This window comes from Orcinus orca, chromosome 17 (genome assembly GCF_937001465.1).
Source record: "Orcinus orca chromosome 17, mOrcOrc1.1, whole genome shotgun sequence".
Taxonomy (NCBI): domain Eukaryota; kingdom Metazoa; phylum Chordata; class Mammalia; order Artiodactyla; family Delphinidae; genus Orcinus; species Orcinus orca.
The window spans coordinates 86,373,529-86,392,149 of record NC_064575.1 but is presented as its reverse complement, the minus strand read 5'-3'; the positions used below and the strand labels follow the sequence as shown (position 1 = coordinate 86,392,149).

Genomic DNA, 18,621 nt, shown 5'->3' with positions numbered 1-18,621 from the left:
GGAGGCGAGGCTCCGGTTGGGGCTCAGACCCCAGTCCACTCGCGGCCGTGGCCCTGCACAAGTTGTTCACCCTCTGGGCCTCGGTTTCCTTTCTGTAAAATTGGGATAACGGTAGTACTTACCACGTAAGAAGGTTGTGAAGATTAAGACGTTAGTGCAGGGGGCTTCCCTGGTGGCGCAGTGGTTGAGAGTCTGCCTGCCAATGCAGGGGACACGGGTTCAAGCCCTGGTCCGGGAAGATCCCACCTGCCGCAGAGCAACTAAGCCCGTGTGCCACAACTACTGAGCCTGCGCTCTAGAGCCTGCGAGCCACAACCTTTGAGCCCCCGTGCCGCAACTACTGAAGTCCACGCACCTAGGGCCCGTGCTCCGCAGCAAGGGAGGCCACCGCAGCGGGAAGCACGCGCACCGCAACGAGGGGTAGCCCCCGCTCACTGCAACTAGAGAAAGCCCACTCGGAGCAACAAAGACCCAATGCAGCCATAAATAAATAAATAAGTAAGTAAATACGTACATACGTACATACATTAGTGCAGTGCTTCACAGCCCTTTGAGCAGGCCCTGGGGTGTCAGGGAGGCTCCGGTGTCCCTGTTACCCAGCCTGTGGTGTGAGGTGCGACCTCGCTTCGTTTCTTCCACGTAGTGAGCCTTTCCCCGCAGATACGTGCTAAGCTGTCCGTTCTTTCCTCTCTGATTTGTGGTGTCACGTTTTAAAGCCAGCTTTATTGAGGTACGGTTTACATATCGCCCCGTTCATCTGTTGGGCAGGTGTACGATTCAGTAGGTTTTAGTAAGTTTACGAAGTTGTGCAGCCATCACCACCCCCCGGTGCTGGAGCGTTTCCGTCACCCCAGGACATTCCCTCGACCCTTTCTGTGGTCGGTCCTGTCTCTGCTGCCCCCCCCACCCCCAGGACACACTAACGTACCTCCATCTGCGTGAACCAGTCTTTTGTGGGCAGCGCACGCGAGGGAGTCCTACCATGCAGACTCCGGCGTCTGGCTTCTGTCGTGAACGTGTTTCTGAGGATCGTCGTGCTGTGGTCTCGAGCAGCACACGAGCGGCCCTCCACTGTGTGCAGAGACCGCTTTCTGTTTCTCCGCTCGTCGGGGGATGGGCACTTGGGTTGTGGCCAGTGGGGCTGTTGGAGTGAGCCTGCTGTGAGCGTCTGCGGGTCTCAGTGTGGACACAGCCTGCAGGGATAGACGCCTGCACCGGTCCAGCTCCCACCAGGAATGAGTGAGGGTCTCATTTTGTCACCTCCTTGCCAGCACCTGCCAGCCCTGTCACCCGTTTAAGTGCACAGGACAGTGGTTTTTGGTGTATTACATTTTTAATTTTGTAACTGTAGTAAACTAAATATAACATAAAATTTGCCCTTGTTGAGCATACAGTTCAGTGGCATTAATTACATTTATAATACTGTACAACACCACCACTGTCTATTTCCAAAACTTTTCCATCACCCCAAACAGAATCTCTATAAAGAGTCGGCAATGACTTCCTGTTCCCCCTCTCTCTCCAACTCCTGGCAACCACAGATCTACATTTCGTCTCCATGAACCTGCCTCTTCTAGATATTTAACATAAGTGGAATCTTACAGTATTTGTCCATTCATGTCAGGTTTCTCCCGCTGAGCACCATGCGTTCAGGGTTCACCCCTTTTGTGGCTGAGCGACGGCCCATCGTGCGTCCAGACCACACTCGTCTGTCCCCTCCTCTGGGGATGGACACGGGGGTTGTACCTTTTGCATGCTGTGACCATCAACGTACGAGTGGCTCTTCAGGTTACTCCTGTCACTTCCTTCGGGTAGAGAGGCACCAGGAGTGGAATTGCCGATTATACGATAATCCTGTATTTAGCTCTTTGAGGGACCACTGGACTTTTCCGTAATGACTGCACTGTTCGCGTCCCCACCAGCAGCGCCCGAGGGTTTCGCTTCCTCCACATCCTCACCCGTGACTTACCTTCCTCATTGGTTAATAGCCATCCAGCGTGTGGCATCTGACTGTGGTTTCAGTTCACAGTGCCTTAGAGATTAATGATGTTGAACATACTTTCACATGCTTCTTGGTCACTGGTCTATCTTGAATTTCTCTTCAAGTCCTTGCCTTTTTTCTTTCTTTTTTTTTTTTTGGCTGTGCCCCGTGGCACGTGGGATCTTAGTTCCCTGACCAGGGATCAAGCCCGTGCCCCCTGCATTGGAAGCATGGAGTCTTAACCACTGGACCACCAGGGAAGTCCCTTCTGCCCATGTTTGAATTGGGTTGTTTGGGAGTTTTTTGTTGTTGTTGAGTTATAGGAGTTCTTTATATATTCTGAATACTAACCCCTTATTGGAGATATGATTTGCATATTTCTCTTCTGTGCGTTGTCTTTTCACTCTCTTGGTAGTGTACTTTGATGCACAGAAGTTTTTCATTTTGTTTAAGTGCAGTTTATTTATTTGTTTTTCTATTGCCTGTGCTTTTGGTGTGATATCTAACTTATTTTTGTCAAGTCCAATGTCATGAAGCTTTTCCCTTGTGTTTCCTTATAAGAGTTTTATAGTTTTAGCTCTAAAGTTTAGGTCTGTGGTCCATTTTGAGTTAATTTTTGCATATGGTATTAAATAAGGACCCAACTTCATTCTTTTGCAAATGGATATCCAGTTTTCCCAGCACCACTTTTTAAAAAATATTTATTTATTTGGTTGCACCGGATCTTAGTTGCAGCAGCCGAGCTCCTTAGTTGCGGCACCAGGGCTCCTTAGTTGTGGTGTGCGGGCTCCTTAGTTGTGGCATGTGAACTCTTAGTTGTGGCATGCATGTGGGATCTAGTTCCCTGACCAGGGATCGAACCCAGGCCCCCTGCATTGGGAGCACGGAGTCTTATCCACTGCGCCACCAGGGAAGTCCCAGCACTGCTTGTTGAAAAGACTGTCCTTTCCCCATTGAATGATCTTGACACCATTGTTGAAAATTTATTGACCATACTTGGGATGGTTTATTTCTGGCTTCTCTTTTCTATTACATAGGTCTATATGTTTGTGTTTTGATTACTATAGCTTTATAATAAGTTTTGAAATCAGGAAATATGCATCCTTCAAACTTTGTTCTTCTTTGCCAAGGTTGTTTTGGCTATTTGGGGTTCCTTGAGATTCCATGTAAATTTTTGGATGGGTTTTTCTATTTCTGTTTTTTTTTTTTTTTTACAAGGCCTTTTGGATTTTAATAGGGATTGCATTAGCTCTGTATATCACTTTCGGTAGTATTGTCATCTTAACAATACTAGGTCTTCCAGTACATGAATGCATGATGTGTTTTCATTTATTTAGACCTTCATTAATTTCTTTCAGCAGTATTTTGTAGTTTGCAGTGTATAAGTCTTTTGCCTCCTTGGTTAAATTTACTTACTCCTGAGTGTTGGGCTTCCCTGGTGGCACAGTGATTAGGAATCCGCCTGCCAATGCAGGGGACACGGGTTCGAGCCCTGGTCCGGGAATATCCCACATGCCGCAGAGCAACTAAGCCCGTGATCCACAAGTACTGAGCCTGCGCTCTAGAGCCCACGAGCCACAACTACTGAGCCCACGTGCCACAACTACTGAAGCCCGAGCGCCTAGAGCCCGCTCTCTGCCACTGCGGTGAGAAACCCCCACACCGCAATGAAGAGTAGCCCCCACTCGCTGCAACTAGAGAAAGCCCGCGCGCAGCAACGAAGACCCAGTGCAGCCATCCATAACTAAATAAGTAAATAAATAAATCCTGAGTGTTTTATACTTTTTGATGTTATTTAAATGGGATTGTTTTTTAATTTCCTTTTTAGATCATTCATTATAAATGTATAGTAATTCAGTTGATTTTTTTTTTTTTTTTTTTGCCGTACGCGAGCCCCTCACTGCTGTGGCCCCTCCCGCCGCAGAGCACAGGCTCCGGACATGCAGGCCCAGCGGCCATGGGTCACGGGCCCAGCTGCTCCACTGCACGTGGGATCCACCTGGACCGGGGCACGAACCCGTGTCCCCTGCATCGGCAGGCGGACTCTCAACCACTGCGCCACCAGGGAAGCCCCTGCAGTTGATTTTTGTGTGTTCATTTTATATCCTAAAATTTTGCTGAATTCACTTATTAACTCTAACAATTTTTTTGTGGATTCTTTAGGGTTTTCTACATACAAGATCATGTCATCTGCTAACAGAGATAATTTTCTTCCTTTTTGATTTGGATGCCTTTTAGTCTTTTCTCTCTCCCTCCCCCCCTCCCTCCCTCCCTCCCTCCCTTCTTTTCTTCCTTCCTTTTTTTTGCCGAATTGCTCCGGCTAGAGCTTCTAGTACTACGTTGAATAAAAGTGAACAACGGGGCTATCCTAGCTTTCAGTCTTTCACTGTTGAGTATGCTGTTAGCTAAGGGCTTGTCGTACGTGGCCTTTATTATGTTGAGGTTATTCTCTTCCAGTCCTAGTTTATTTGGTGTTTTTATTATGAAAATGTGTTGAGTCCTGTCAAATCTTTTTTGGGTCAATTGAGATGATCATGTGGGGTTTTTCCCTTCATTCTATTAAGCTGGTCAATAAACATATTGATCACATTGATCAGTCACAATTATATTGATTGATTTTTGGATGTTGAACCATCTTTGCATTCCGAGACTAAATCCCACTGGATCACGAGGTATAATCCTTCTAATATGCCACTAGTTCAGTTTTATAGTATTTTGTTGAGGATTCACATCTGTATTCATAAGTAATATTGATCTGTAGTTTCCTTTTCTTGTAGTGTCTTTGTCTGGTCTTGGAATCAAGGTAAGACTAGCCTCATAGATTGTTTTGACTGTTGTAAGTTAGGAAGTATTCTTGCCTCTTCAGTTTTTTGGAAGAATCTAAGAAGAATAGGTATCAGTTCTTCCATACATGTTTAGTAGAGTTCACCTGTTGAAACCATCTGGTCTTGGGCTTTTCCTTGTGGGGAGGCTTTTGATTACTGATTCAGTCTCTGCACTATACAGTTGACCCTTGAACAGCACGGCGGGGGGCAGTCAGGGGCACCAACACCCTCCACCCCCCGGCGCAGTTGAAAATCCACATACAACTTTACAGCTATTCCTCCGTGTACGTGGTTCCCTGCCAGCTGCTCTTGGTGTGATGAGTCGTTTCCTATTGAAACCTGGATGTTTGGGCTGTTATGAGAGTCTGGATCTTATTTAAACCTTCTGTTTCAGCAGGTTTCCCCTGAGTCCACTCCAGGAGGTGGGCAGGGGGCGTGCAGGTAGAAATCCTGGTTCCCCCACTCGGCCTTCACTGACCCCTGCAGAGGGGTCTCCCTGGTGGTCCTGGGCGGATGGCAGTACTCGCTTCCCACTCAGCCTCCTCCGGCACCATCCTAGCAGGGCAGGGAGGGATGCCAGGGTCAAGGCTCCCCACTCAGCCTTTGCTGGCCCGGGTGCGAGGGAGCCACCCCTTATCCGCACCCACTGACACTTCCGAGTTGTCAACAACTTCTGCTCCAGGTCAGGATGACGAGGCAACAGGAAGTCCCAAGAGCCACCACCGCGTCACTTCTTGGGTCCCCAGGTCCCTGGTGGCCTGCCTCCTCTCCACCTTTTATGGTCTTCCTGCGGTTGTCAGGGTTTTGGTGGTGCTTAGTGGAGGAGTAGGGACAAATATGTCTCCTTCGTCTTCCAGGAAGTGGCAGTCCCTTCTATTTCTTTATTTTGCCAGTTTTGACTTATTTTCCCCCAGAAATTGATCTGTTTTGTCGAGGTTTTCAATGTATTGGTGTGCCTTTGTGTGTATAACATGCCCCATTGCATCTTGAGCTCTTAACCTTTTCCATCTGTATTTAGTTGGCATTTTCTCGCCTTTTCTCTGGGCTGTCTCGCCCGAGGCTTGCCCATCTAATTGTCCTTTTCAGACAACAGGTCTCACCCTTGGGATCAGCTTCTGTTGCTGCAGGGCCCGGGTCTCGCAGTGGCCTCTGATGCCCTCAGAAGGAGTCCAGCGGGCACCTTGACTGGGAGGGGGCGACTTGTTCTCTGCGTGGGCCCCGGCACAGAGTGCTCGTCATTTATCGTGTGATAAGCATCTTCTTTGTGATCGTGTAGACTTACCGAAAAGTGGCAGATAGTGCAGAGAAGGGTCCGCGCACCCTTCACCCAGGCTCCTGCACTGCTAGTATCTTGTCTTTTTTTTAATATCATTTTGGTAAGTGCCATTTATTTATTTAGTTAGTTAGTTAGTTATTTAAAATATTTATTTATTTTTGGCTGCGCTGGGTCTCTGTTGCTGCACGTGGGCTTTCTCTAGTTGTGGCGAGCGGGGCCTACTCTTAGTTGCGGTGCACAGGCTTCTCATTGCGGTGGCTTCTCTTGTTGCGGATCACGGGCTCTAGGCGTGCGGGCTTCAGTAGTTGTGGCTCGCGGGCTCTAGAGCGCAGGCTCAGTAGTTGTGGCGCACGGGCTTAGTTGCTCCGCGGCGTGTGGGATCTTCCTGGACCAGGGCTCGAACCCGTGTCCCCTGCATTGGCAGGCGGATTCTTAACCACGGCGTCACCAGGAAGCCCCTAGTGTCTTACATAGCTGTCACTGTCTGTCAGAACTAAGAAGTCAGCGCTGGTGCGTTACCACCAGCTTAACCTGAGGCTTTGTTCGGATTTTACCCGGTTTCCCCCGAATTTCTGTTCTCTGTTCTAGGATATCCCACTGCATTTGGGTGCCAGTATTGGAATGAATGATGAAGTGGTTGAGGCAGGGCCCCCACGGACAGTGGCCAAGAGCAGGCGCACTCGAGAGGCCTGCAGCGGGGCCAGTGGTGGGCAGAGGGGGAGGGGGAGGGGGCTTCCAAGCTGGAAAAGGGGGCAGCTTTGGTTTGGGGGGTGGAAAGGAAGCTGGTGAGTCACCGGGGACGTTGATGGGCCCCCCAGTGGAGGTGTTGCTGGCTCCTGAGAGAGGACCTGGCCCCCGCGGGAGGGCGGAAATGAGTGGGCGGGACCCAGGTAGAGTGTGAGGGCCAACGGCCCCTGGGCCGCACCAGCATGTGGGGCTGCTGTGGACAAGCCAGACGGAAGAGTCCGACATGTTGCTGGCCAAGGAGGAGAGGACCCGCAGCCCCACGCCAGCTCCTCCACAGTCACCACCAGGCCTGGCGCAGTCGGCCAGCGGGACCGTGCCCTGGACAGAGTGGCCCCCAGGAGCCGTGGTGGCTGAGGGGCGAGCTCAGGTGTGCGGCTCAGTGGTCCTCCTGGCCTCGCCCCTGCAGAAGGGCTTCGGGAGGGCAGGCTGGCGTCTTGGGGACAGTCTGTGCCGCGGGCTCTGCCGCCCCCGAGGGGACCAGGGCTTTAGAGCCCTTGGAGAGCGACGGCCACAGGCACGGAGTGTGTGGCAGGTCGCTGTAGTCGGAACCTCCAGGCGACTCCCAGAGGCTGTGCCCACACGTTCATCTGTTATCTTTTTGATCATTTTAAGGATTGAAAGCTACCTTGCATTTTTTAATTTGCTTTTCTCTGATTTAAATGAAGCAGAACGTCTTCCCTAATGTTTAAACCCCTTGTGCCTTCTCTTCTGAAAAATAGCTGGGGTTTTGTTGTTTTATTTTTAAGTGAATGTGGAGACATTTCTCCAGTGTGTTGGTTTTCTCTTACTGACTCATGGGAAATTTATAAAATATAAATGTGAACATAAAAATATATCATTGTGGGACTTCCCTGGTGATGCAGTGTTTAAGAATCTACCTGCCAATGCAGGGGACACGGGTTCGAGCCCTGGCCCGGGAAGATCCCACATGCCATGGAGCAGCTAAGCCCGCGAGCCACAACTGCTGAGCCCGCGTACCACAACTACTGAAGCCTGTGTGCCTAGAGCCCGTGCTCCGCAACAAGAGAGGCCGCTGCAGTGAGAAGCCCGCACACCGCAGTGAAGAGTAGCCCCCGCTCGCTGCAACTAGAGAAAGCCCAGGCGCAGCAACAAAGACACAATGCAACTAAAAATAAATAAATAAATATTTTTTTAAATTAAAAAATATATATCTATATATAGCAATGTAAAATATTCTGAATATTAATCTTTTGTTATTCACATTAGTGGCAAGTATCTTCAGTTTGTCATTTATTTTTTTACTTCTTTGTGATGTTTCTTTTTAATATTTATTTATTTAGCTGCACTGGGTCTTAGTTATGGCATATGGGGTCTTTAGTTGCGGCATGTAGGATCCAGTTCCCTGATAGGGATCGAACCCAGGCCTCCTGCATTGGGACCACCAGGGAAGTCCCATCTTTGTGATGTATCTTGACAAACAAAAGCTCTTAAATTTTTTTTTTTTTTTTTTGCGGTACGCGGGCCTCTCACTGTTGTGGCCTCTCCCGTTGCGGAGCACAGGCTCCGGACGCGCAGGCTCAGCGGCCATGGCTCACAGGCCCAGCTGCTCTGTGGCATGTGGGATCTTCCCAGACCAGGACACGAACCCGTGTCCCCTGCATCGGCAGGCGGACTCTCAACCACTGCACCACCAGGGAAGCCCAAAAGCTCTTAATTTTAATGGAAATATTATTATTCATCTCTCTTTACAGTTTGCACCTCTTGTGCTTGTATGAGATCTCCTTCCCCACTGCATCCTGTGGTCGGATCTTTGCCATTGAAGACGTTCCCCACCAGTCCAGCTGGAAGTGATTTTGTGTCTGTGTAGGGGACCAGTGTTGTTTCGCCCACACACCTTGCATTGAAGAGCCCCTTCGCCCTGTGGATCTGTCATGGGCCCCTCTGTAGTCAGGTTTCCTTGGACAGTTGGTATCTGTCTCTCCAGTGAGTCTTCTGCCCATGATCAAGGCACACCGTCTCTAGTTATACAGGGTTCTCCTTTGATGTCGTTTAATAAAATTTTTTTTTTGAATTTTTGAATTTTATTTTATTTATTTTTTTATACAGCAGGTTCTTATTAGTTATCTGTTTTATCCATATTAGTGTGTACATGTCAATCCCTATCTCCCAATTCATCCCACCACTACCACCACCACCCCCGCCACTTCCCCCCGCTCCGCCTTGGTGTCCATACGTTTGTTCTCTACATATGTGTCTCTATTTCTGCCCTGCAAACCGATTCATCTGTACCATTTTTCTAGGTTCCACAATTATGCATTAATATATGATATTTGTTTTTCTCTTTCTGACTTCACTCTGTATGACAGTCTCTAGATCCATCCACATCTCTACAAATGACCCAATTTCGTTCCTTTTTATGGCTGAGTAATATTCCATTGTATATATGTACCACATCTTCTTTATCCATTCATCTGTCGATGGGCATTTAGGTTGCTTCCATGACCTGGCTATTGTAAATAGTGCTGCAGTGAACATTGGGGTGCATGTGTCTTTTTGAATTATGGTTTTCTCTGGGTATATGCCCAGTAGTGGGATTGCTGGGTCATATGGTAATTCTATTTTTAGTTTTTTAAGGAACCTCCATACTGTTCTCCACAGTGGCTGTGTTAATTTACATTCCCACCAGCAGTGCAGGAGGGCTCCCTTTTCTCCACACCCTCTCCAGCATTTGTTGTTTGTAGATTTTCTGATGATGCCGATTCTGACTGGTGTGAGGGGATACCTCATGGTAGTTTTGATTTGCATTTCTCTAATAATTAGTGATGTTGAGCAGCTTTTCATGTGCTTCTTGGCCATCTGTATGTCTTCTTTGGAGAGATGTCTATTTAGGTCTTCTGCCCATTTTTGGATTGCATTGTTTGTTTTTTTAATATTGAGCTGCATGAGCTGTTTATATATTTTGGAGATTAATCCTTTGTCTGTTGATTCGTTTGCAAATATTTTATCCCATTCTGAGGGTTGTCTTTTCGTCTTGTTTGTAGTTTCCTTTGCTTTGCAAAAGCTTTTAAGTTTCATTAGGTCCCATTTGTTTATTTTTCTTTTTATTTCTATTACTCTAGGAGGTGGATCAAGAGAGATCTTGCTGTGATTTATGCCAAAGAGTATTCTTCCTATGTTTTCCTCTAAGAGTTTTATGGTGTCTGGTCTTACATTTAGGTGTCTAATCCATTTTGAGTTTATTTTTGTGTATGGTGTTAGGGAGTGTTCTAATTTCATTCTTTTACATGTAGCTGTCCAGTTTTCCCAGCACCACTTATTGAAGAGACTGTCTTTTCTCCATTATATGCCCTTGCCTCCTTTGTCGTAGATTAGTTAACCATAGGTGCATGGGTTTATCTCTGGGCTTTCTATCCTGTTCCATTGATCTGTATTTCTGTTTCTGTGCCAGTACCATATTGTCTTGATTACTGTAGCTTTGTAGTATAGTCTGAAGTCAGGGAGTCTGATTCCATCCAGCTCCGTTTTTTTTCCCTCAAGACTGCTTTGGCTATCGGGGTCTTTTGTGTCTCCATACAGATTTTAAGATTTTTTGTTCTAGTTCTGTAAAAATGCCACTGGTAATTTGATAAGGATGGCATTGAATTTGTAGATTGCTTTAGGTAGTATAGTCATTTTCACAGTATTGATTCTTCCAATCCAAGGACATGGTATACCTCTCCATCTGTTTGTGTCATCTTTGATTTCTTTCATCAGTGTCTTAAGAGTTTTCTGAGTACAGGTCTTTTACCTCCTTAGGTAGGTTTATTCCTAGGTATTTTATTCTTTTTGATATGTAGGCAAATGGGATTATTTCCTTAATTTCTCTTTCTGATCTTTCATTGTTAGTGTATAGAAATGCAAGAGATTTCTGTGCATTAATTTTGTATCCTGCATCTTTACCAAATTCATTGATTAGCTCTAGTAGTTTTCTGGTGGCATCTTTAGGGTTCTCTATGTATAGTATCATGTCATCTGCAAACAGTGACAGTTTTACTTCCTCTTTTCCAATTCGTATTCCTTTTATTTATTTTTCTTCTCTGATTGCCATGGCTAGGACTTCCAAAACTATGTTGAATAATAGTGGCAAGAGTGGACATCCTTGTTTTGTTCCTGATCTTAAAGGAAATGCTTTCACTTTTTCACCATTGAGAATGTTTGCTCTGGGTTTGTCATATATGGCCTTTATTATGTTGAGGTAGGTTCCCTTTATGCCCAATTTCTGGAGAGTTTTTATCATAAATGGGTGTTGAATTTTGTCAAAAGCTTTTCATTTAATAAAATTCTTGCTTATCTTCGTTAGATTTGTTCCTGTCACATTCATTATTTTTATCAAGAACACGTTTTTAAATGTTATCTTCTCACTGCTCATTGGTGTATGGACATACAATTTTTTTTTTTTTTTTTCTGTACGCGGGCCTCTCACTGTTGCGGCCTCTCCCACTGCGGAGCACAGGCTCCGGACGCGCAGGCTCATTGGCCATGGCTCACGGGCCCAGCCGCTCCGCGGCATGTGGGATCTTCCCGGACCGGGGCACGAACCCGTGTCCCCTGCATCGGCAGGCGGACTCTCAACCACTGTGCCACCAGGGAAGCCCTGGACATACAACTTTTAATATTGATTTTGTTTCCAGCAACCTTGCTAAACTCTATTAGTAATTGTCGTAAATCACCCATAGGGTGGATTCTCTTGGGTTTCTCTGCATTAACAGTCGTATCTTTTGAAGTAACGACCATATTTTCTTCCTTTCAGTTTAAACGCCTTTTCTTTCTTTTTCTGCCCTGCCTGTAAGCCCAGTGTGATATTGACTCGTCATGGCCGTGGGCTTCCAGCCATGCCCCTTGGCAAGTGAGGCTTTCTGAAAGGTTCTATATTAAGCTAAGGAAGTTCCCTTCTATCACGAATTTGCTAAACTTTGAATTGATGCTGAATTTCATTTTTTTTTAATTTATTTTTGGCTGCGTTGAGTCTTCATTGCTGCACGCGGGCTTTCTCTAGTTGGCGGCAAGTGGGGGCTACTCTTTGTTGCGGTGCATGGGCTTCTCATTGCGGTGGCTTCTCTTGTTGCGGAGCACGGGCTCAAAGCACACGGGCTTCAGTAGTTGTGGCACGTGGGCTCAGTAGTTGTGGCTCACGGGCTCTAGGGCGCAGGCTCAGTAGTTGTGGTGCTCGGGCTTAGTTGCTCCGCGGCATGTGGGATCTTCCAGGACCAGGGCTCGAACCCATGTCCTCTGCATTGGCAGGCAGATTCCTAACCACTGCACCACCAGGGAAGTCCCTAAATGTTCTCTTATCATCTAGTTCTGGTCAGGGTTTGGTTCTAAGATTATTCTGGCCCAATAAACTACGTTGAGAAGTATTCTCTGCTTTCCTTTTCTGTGGACCAGTTCATGTAAGGCTGGAATGACGCAACTCTTGAATACATGGTTGACCTACCACTGAAACCCTGGGCTGGGGCTTTCCTTATTTTTTAACTACTGATTCAGATTCCTTTATGGTCATAGGAATGTTCATTCAGGTTTTATATCAGTTCTTGTCAATTTTTCTAGAATTTGTAGATTTCGTCTGCTTTCAGATTCATTGGCATAAAGTTTGTTCATTGTATCATCTTGATATCTTTTTGCTTTCTACAGTGTCAGCAGTTTAACAGCACTTTTGTCATTCCTAATACTGTTCATATGTTCCTTTTCTCTTTATTTCCTTCCCTCTGCTTTCTTTGGGTCATTTTGGTGTTTTCCTTCTAACTTTTGAGGTATATCCTCTTTACTAATAACATGAGCCTGTAAGGCTGAGGACTTCTGTCCAAGTGCTGCTTCAGCTGCATTTCACGAATTTTGATGGGTTGTTTTGGTGTTTTCATTTGGTTCTAAATATTCCCTGATTTCCATTGTTTCTTGTTTGACCAATGAATTATTTAGCGGTGACTTTCTTAATTTCCAGCTCTGCAGGGAGTTTTGTGTGGTTGGTTGGTTTTGCCCCTTCCTCAGTGACCTTGGTCTAAGGGGGACGTCGGGCCTTTGAGACCTGAGACCAGCCCTGTGTCCACCACGTCTCTGCATAGATTTTCCTCCATCATTTCACTTTCTCGATAGCTCTCGGACGATTTGAGAAAGTTCTTTACACTCTAGCCTAGGATTCGGTTGTTCTTGGGAGCTAGTTCAGACTAGTTCTTGGGAGCTAGTTCAGCTAGTTCAGACCAGCCATCTCTAGTAGGAAGGTCAGCCAGATGTGAACCCCACGCAGGATTTCACATTTCCTAGTAGCACCTTAAGAAAGTGAAACAGAAACAGGTGAGATGAGTTTATTTGACCCAGCAGATCACAAATGTCAGCGTGCGACCAGGGAGGAAAGCTCTGTGCCGCCTTTTACCTGGGGCCCCCTGTGCGTTGCACCTGTCACACCGTCCAGGCTCAGAGCAGCCACGGGGCTCGTGGTCACCGCGGGACAGTGCAGGTCCAGCGCCCTCTAGCCATCTCTCTGTGTGCAGCCCGGTGCTGGGCCCTCTCCACCCAAAGGTCCTTCCTGTCCCCTCTACCTGCCCCGACCCCCCTTATTCCCCAGGAGACCCCGAGGGGCAGCCCTGCATGGCCCCAGCGTCTCCATGTGTCTCTTTTATGTGTGCAACAGCGAGGGCGGGGCCACTGGGTTCGGGATCCTGTCACTGGCCAGGCCCAGGGCAGAGGGGAGGGAGGGAGGGAGGGAGGGAGAGCAGGCATTGGCCTGAGCCTGCCTTCTGCTCGGGGGCAGGGCTGAGTCTGCCCAGCACAGGGATGTGGTGCAGGGGTGCTCGGGCTGTTGCCTGCCTGTCTTCATGCCAGCCCCCAGGCTCCAGTGTGAGGGGCTTCTGGTCCCTTGGGGGCAGCGGGGAGCCAGATGTGGGGCCAAGAATGGGGTCAATGCCCAGATCCTGCTCACAGAATGGGTACACGCCCCGTGGGGTCCTCGGCCGGCTCTGTCCTGGGTGCTGGGAGCAGAGCTAAGATCACGGACTCTCGGGGCACGTGCCCGGGGAGAGGTGATGGGGCCCGGGAGGAAGATGCTTTCGAGGCTGTTGCCGTGTATTTCCAGTGGCTGTGCCGGTGGACACCCTCGAGCTGCTCAGGCACCGGGGCTGGTTTTAAACTCCCCCCTGGGTGGGTTTCACAGGGACTCTGCTTGCAGTGGTTCCCATCCGGGCCTGTCTCCAGCATATCGCCTGTCACCTGGCCCATGAGGCTTGCTGTACCTGGCTCTCTCCTGCTGGGTCGGGCCCCCTAAGCCAGCTGTTGGGTGTGGGGAAGAACAGGACCCCCTCCCCTAGAAGAGCCAGGCAAGAAGTGGGACACAGCCCGGCTGCGGAGTTGGGCCCTGCAGCCCCAGTCCTGGGGGCAGGAGGGCCGAGGAAAGGCAGGCCTTGGGCTTGGTGGGCAGAGCTGAGGCTGCCTGTTGCCCGAGCTGCTTGTAGGCCGCCCCCACGGGGTGTAATTAGCACCGTGACAGGTGTGGTGGATCAGGTGTGCAGCCGGCCTCCACCCTGGGCCCCCAGGCCTAGCGCCCCCACCCTGGTCCTCTGCCAGGATGGGTGGGCTGTGGTCAGGAGGAGGAGTTAGCGCCCTGGGAATCGCCACCTCAGGCTGACAGGACCCTCAGCCTGACAGGACCCTCAGCCTGACAGGACCCTCAGCCCAGGCGCAGGGCTGGACTGGGCGGCGCCCTCGACCCTTGGGCTGCTCAGGGGCATCTTCTTGATGGGTGGGGCGTGGGCTGCGGGGCCACTCTGGCCCTCGGGCCTCAGTCCCCCAACAGGAAGCCTTTGGCCCAGGCCTCAGCGGGCGGAGCAGGCAGGGCCACCCCAGTGGCGCAGAGGCCTCCACTGGCTTGCCCAGCCACGCCCCTTCTCCCCGCAGTGCAAGAAGAAGCACACGCTGCTGTGTCCCGACTTCTCCCGCAGGGGCGTCTGCCCCCGGGGCGCCCAGTGCCAGCTGCTCCACCGCAACCAGAGGCACCTCGGCCGGCGGGCAGCCACAGCCCCGGCCCCGGAGCCCAACATCACGCCCCCCAGGAGCAGGGCTTCCACCAGCCACGGGCCCAGGTGACGGGGACAGTGGGCGCTGCATGTGTAAGCGCAGGGTGGGGGGTGGTCAGGAAGGAGCCCCCCACCCCGCCGCCACCCAGCTCTGTGGGCTTCAGACCCTAAAAGAAACCTCAGTCCAGAGTCGATCAAGTGACCTCGAGGTGTCCCACCCACTGGTCCCCAGGCTGGGCGAAGCCAAGGGCATCCCTGGCCCAGACCAAGCCATGCAGGGCTGCCCAGCCCCCGCCCTGGGGAGGAAGGTGGGGGCTTCTCAGCTGCCCCCTCCAAGTCCCCAGGAGAGGGGAGGGTCCCAGGTGATGCTCACGGCTGGGACCCCTGTTGTGCTCACCCCCCTGTGAATGTGGGAGCCCGTGTGCATGAGGAAGGCTGCAGAAGGTGAGGACAGGGTCAGCGTGGCGTTGCTGCAGGTCCTGTAGCGCCGCCAGCCTGTCCTTGGGCCCAGGGCCAGCCTTGAACCCGCACGGTGATGCCTGATGGCTGCCAGGGCGGGGCGGCGCCGGGAGCCTTGCCGCCGGGACAGGCAGTATACAGGTGGCCGGCCGGCCGCCCACCCTCACGCCTCTGCTCCCCTTCATTTCCCGCAGGAAGTCCTTGGCCGCCCATCGCCCCACCAGGCAGATGTCCAGCTGCCCCACCTCCGCGGCAGCCGGCTCGGCCTCCACCCCGCCTTCCCCACGGCTCTTAGCTGCAGCCTCAGCCTCCTCCTCCTCCGTCTCCTCCCCCCACTCCTCCTCCTCGCCCCCCTCCCCCTCCTCCCCCCCGTCCTCCCCCTCCCGCCTCTCCCCCTCCTCCCCCTCCGCCTCCCTGCCCCTGGACCTGGAGGAGCTGTCTGTGCCGGAGGAGGCTGCCTCGGCGGGGACGGGCTCCGGCAGCCTCTGCAGGCTGCCCTCCTTCATCTCCCTGCAGTCCTCGCCAAGCCCAGGAGGCCAGCCCAGGACCCCGACCCCCAGGAGCAGCCCCACCAAGGACTCAGGTAGGCAACCCGCCCGCCGGAGCGCAGCTGCACTCTTGCAGTGCCCGCCTCAGACCCACTGGGTCAGAATCTCTAGGCGGGGCCTGGATGGTTCCGGAGAGCTGGCGTGGGCTGGGCGCTGCCGTGCCCTGTCCCTGGCTTGGCAGGTGTGCACCTGCGGGGGCCCACAGGGGCAGGGCCGGCGAGGTGCGAGCACAGCAGTGCCGCCAGCACAGACCGCGCCAGCCGAGGGCTGATTTAATTAGAAAGCACCCATTTCTGTTCATTTGTTCTGGAAGATCACTGCAGGCTCCTGGAGAGAACAGATGTTCCCTCTCCCCCGATGAACATTTGGGGCTTGGTAAATGGCTCCACTCAGCCTTGTTTAGGAGAGAAAAGAGGATTTTATGGCTGCAAACGACCCTTTCTGTAAACATTTTACAGCTCTCTGCGCGTTTGAGTGACGATAAACCCCACGCAGCTCGGCGGGCTGCAAATTTGCGACCATACGGCCGTCATTTTATTGTCATATTTCACGGTCGTAGCGTTAATGGAAGACGCTTGCTGCAGCCTTTGCTAACAGCTCTGCTGAGCTCGCTCACGCCTGCTCAAGCCACCGCGTCCCAGACGCCAGGCTGCGGCCGGGCCCCCCACCCGCCCACCCTGCCTGGCTGGTCACCAGCTCCTTCCATTGGGAGGACACACTGGGGCACGGGGGGAGGGAGCAGACAGCACGAGGCAGCCACCTTTGAAAATTCTTTTTTTTTTTTTAAAGTAAGATAAGGAGCCCTGCAAGCAGCCCCAGAATCAGAGGAAGCAGGCAGGGTGGGTGAGAGGCTGCAGACCCCCACTGTCCTGGGGGCCCCCATCAGCCTCCTTCCCTGCTCAGGCCTTGCTGACCTCCCGGGAGCTGGAAGGACAGGCAGAGGGGGGCCGAGGCCCTCAAGCAGAGGCCGGTGGAGTCTGCAGGCCGGGGGCCCTGGCTGGCTGGGCTGACCTCTAGGCACTGGCTTAGCTGAGCCGGTGACTGGGGTCCTCGGCCCTGAAGTGGGGTCCCAGGAGGAGAGGTGGGCTGGCAGGGGGCACGTGGACAGTGCCGTGCCGATGGGCAGCCACACGGAGGCATCTGTGGTCAGCGGGGCTGCTGGCCTGGAGTGTTCACAGGAGGGGAGGGGCATTGGCACCCAGTGAGCGTGGGCCACACAGGGCAGGAGCCTGCTCTGCTGTGGGAAGCCTCTACCACCGCGCCCCTCCCGCCCCGGCATGTCACCCTGCACAGGGGCCTCAGCCCCGCCCCTCACCCAGCAACTGCTCACACCCACCCTGGCTTTTCACGCCAGGGGCTCCGTCTGGCAGCCTCAGACTTGTCCAGGTGCGAGCCTGTGCTGTGTGTGCGTGCAGGCGGCCTGCACCTGGTGTTTATAGCTCAGCCTGGACACTGCTGTGGCTCCCGCCGTGACCCACCCACTCCCCAGGGGCTATCCCACCTGGCAGGCCTCTGCTCCCCCACCCAGGGGAGCTCTCAGCCCCACAGGCCAGGCCTGCACCCTGCTAGACGCCGGACCCCAGGGAGGGCAGTGGGTGGTGGACGAGAGGACGATGGTGTCAAAGCCCCTCTCCCCATTGCTAGCGGTCCCTGACCCAGAAGCTTTGGGGGGGGGGCATTCCTCCTGGCTGGGGGACTCCTGGTGCCTGACCTTTGCCCCTCTCGGAACAGGGAAATCGCTGCACATCAAACCCCGTCTGTGAGGCCCAGGGAGCCGGCCCACGCCTACCTCAGCCCTTCATCCCTGGAGAGGAAGGAGACTGCCCGCCACCACCCCAGAGGAGGGACCGCTTGCCACAGAGCGCCCCCCCAGGGGCTGCAGGGCCGTCGCTCTGCCCGCCTGGCTCTCAGCCCTGCGTGATCAGTGCCCAGGCCTCACCTCCCTCGGGCTGGGCTCCACCCACCCACCCACCCCGGGTTCTTCAGCCTTGCCCCGAGGGGTGCCCGGCAGGGCTCACCCCCAGGCCCGTCCCCACTGTGGGTGCGGCAGCGGCCATGCAATGCGCGCCCCCCCACCCCCACGCCGGTCCTCCCGCAGACCTCCTGCCCAGGGAGGGACTGCCGGGCAGGCCTCCCTGGCGGGTGTTTTGTGTTCAGCAATAAAGGTTCTGTCCTGTGTCCTCGTGGCTGTCCTGACTGCCACCCCACCGCTGCCCGGCCTGCCCAGAGGCCCTAGAGCGTCCCCAGGGGTGCCACCCCAGGGTGGCCTGGAGGCCTGAGATTGAGGGGAAGGTGAGGGGCAGGCCACAGGCCCCCCTCCAGTGGCCCCCCACTCATTCTCCACCTGCCCGCCTGGCCCTGGTGAGGCGGAGGCACAGCCCCTCCGTGCCTTCGGGCAGGAACATGGGCCACTTCCCTGCCGCCCCTAGATGGCTCAGAGGGTTGGGGCAGCCTGTCCCCCACGGCTAGGCCAGTGTGATTTGTGGCTGGGAGAGACCCAGGAGGGGCCTGCCTGCATGTTGGATGCCACAGCCTGGGGCCAGAGGACCTGCCCCAAGCTGGCACCTGGCCTGGGACAGGGCGGCCCGAGGGAGGAGGCAGCGTCTCTGGCCCCTGGGCTTGGGGAGCCCTGGCGGAGAGCACGGGGGCCTCGGACAGGGCCTGGCCCCCTGCTGGATGCCGCTGCCCAGGCTTAGAGGGGTGCATGGCCACTCAGGGTATTCACCCCTCACCCCCAGGGAAGTGAGCTGTGCTCCCGCTGGCGAGCGTGTGCCAGCAGCCC

At 52.7% G+C, this 18,621-nt stretch overlaps 1 protein-coding gene across 2 annotated transcripts in view; it reads left to right on the top strand.

The window, feature by feature from the left end:
- ZC3H3 (zinc finger CCCH-type containing 3) overlaps positions 1 to 18,017 on the top strand; it is an 82,749-nt gene extending 64,732 nt beyond the window's left edge. The window contains exons 10-12 of one of the 2 annotated variants that reach the window (XM_049700689.1): positions 14,714 to 14,898; positions 15,486 to 15,874; positions 17,571 to 17,751. In XM_049700689.1, coding sequence (XP_049556646.1) covers positions 14,714 to 14,898; positions 15,486 to 15,874; positions 17,571 to 17,602 — 606 coding nt within the window. In that variant the 3' untranslated portion in view covers positions 17,603 to 17,751. Of the gene's footprint in view, positions 1 to 14,713; positions 14,899 to 15,485; positions 15,875 to 17,570 lie in introns of both variants that reach the window. The other variant, XM_049700690.1, reaches the window with a different exon arrangement.
- The last annotated feature ends 604 nt before the right edge of the window (positions 18,018 to 18,621 follow it).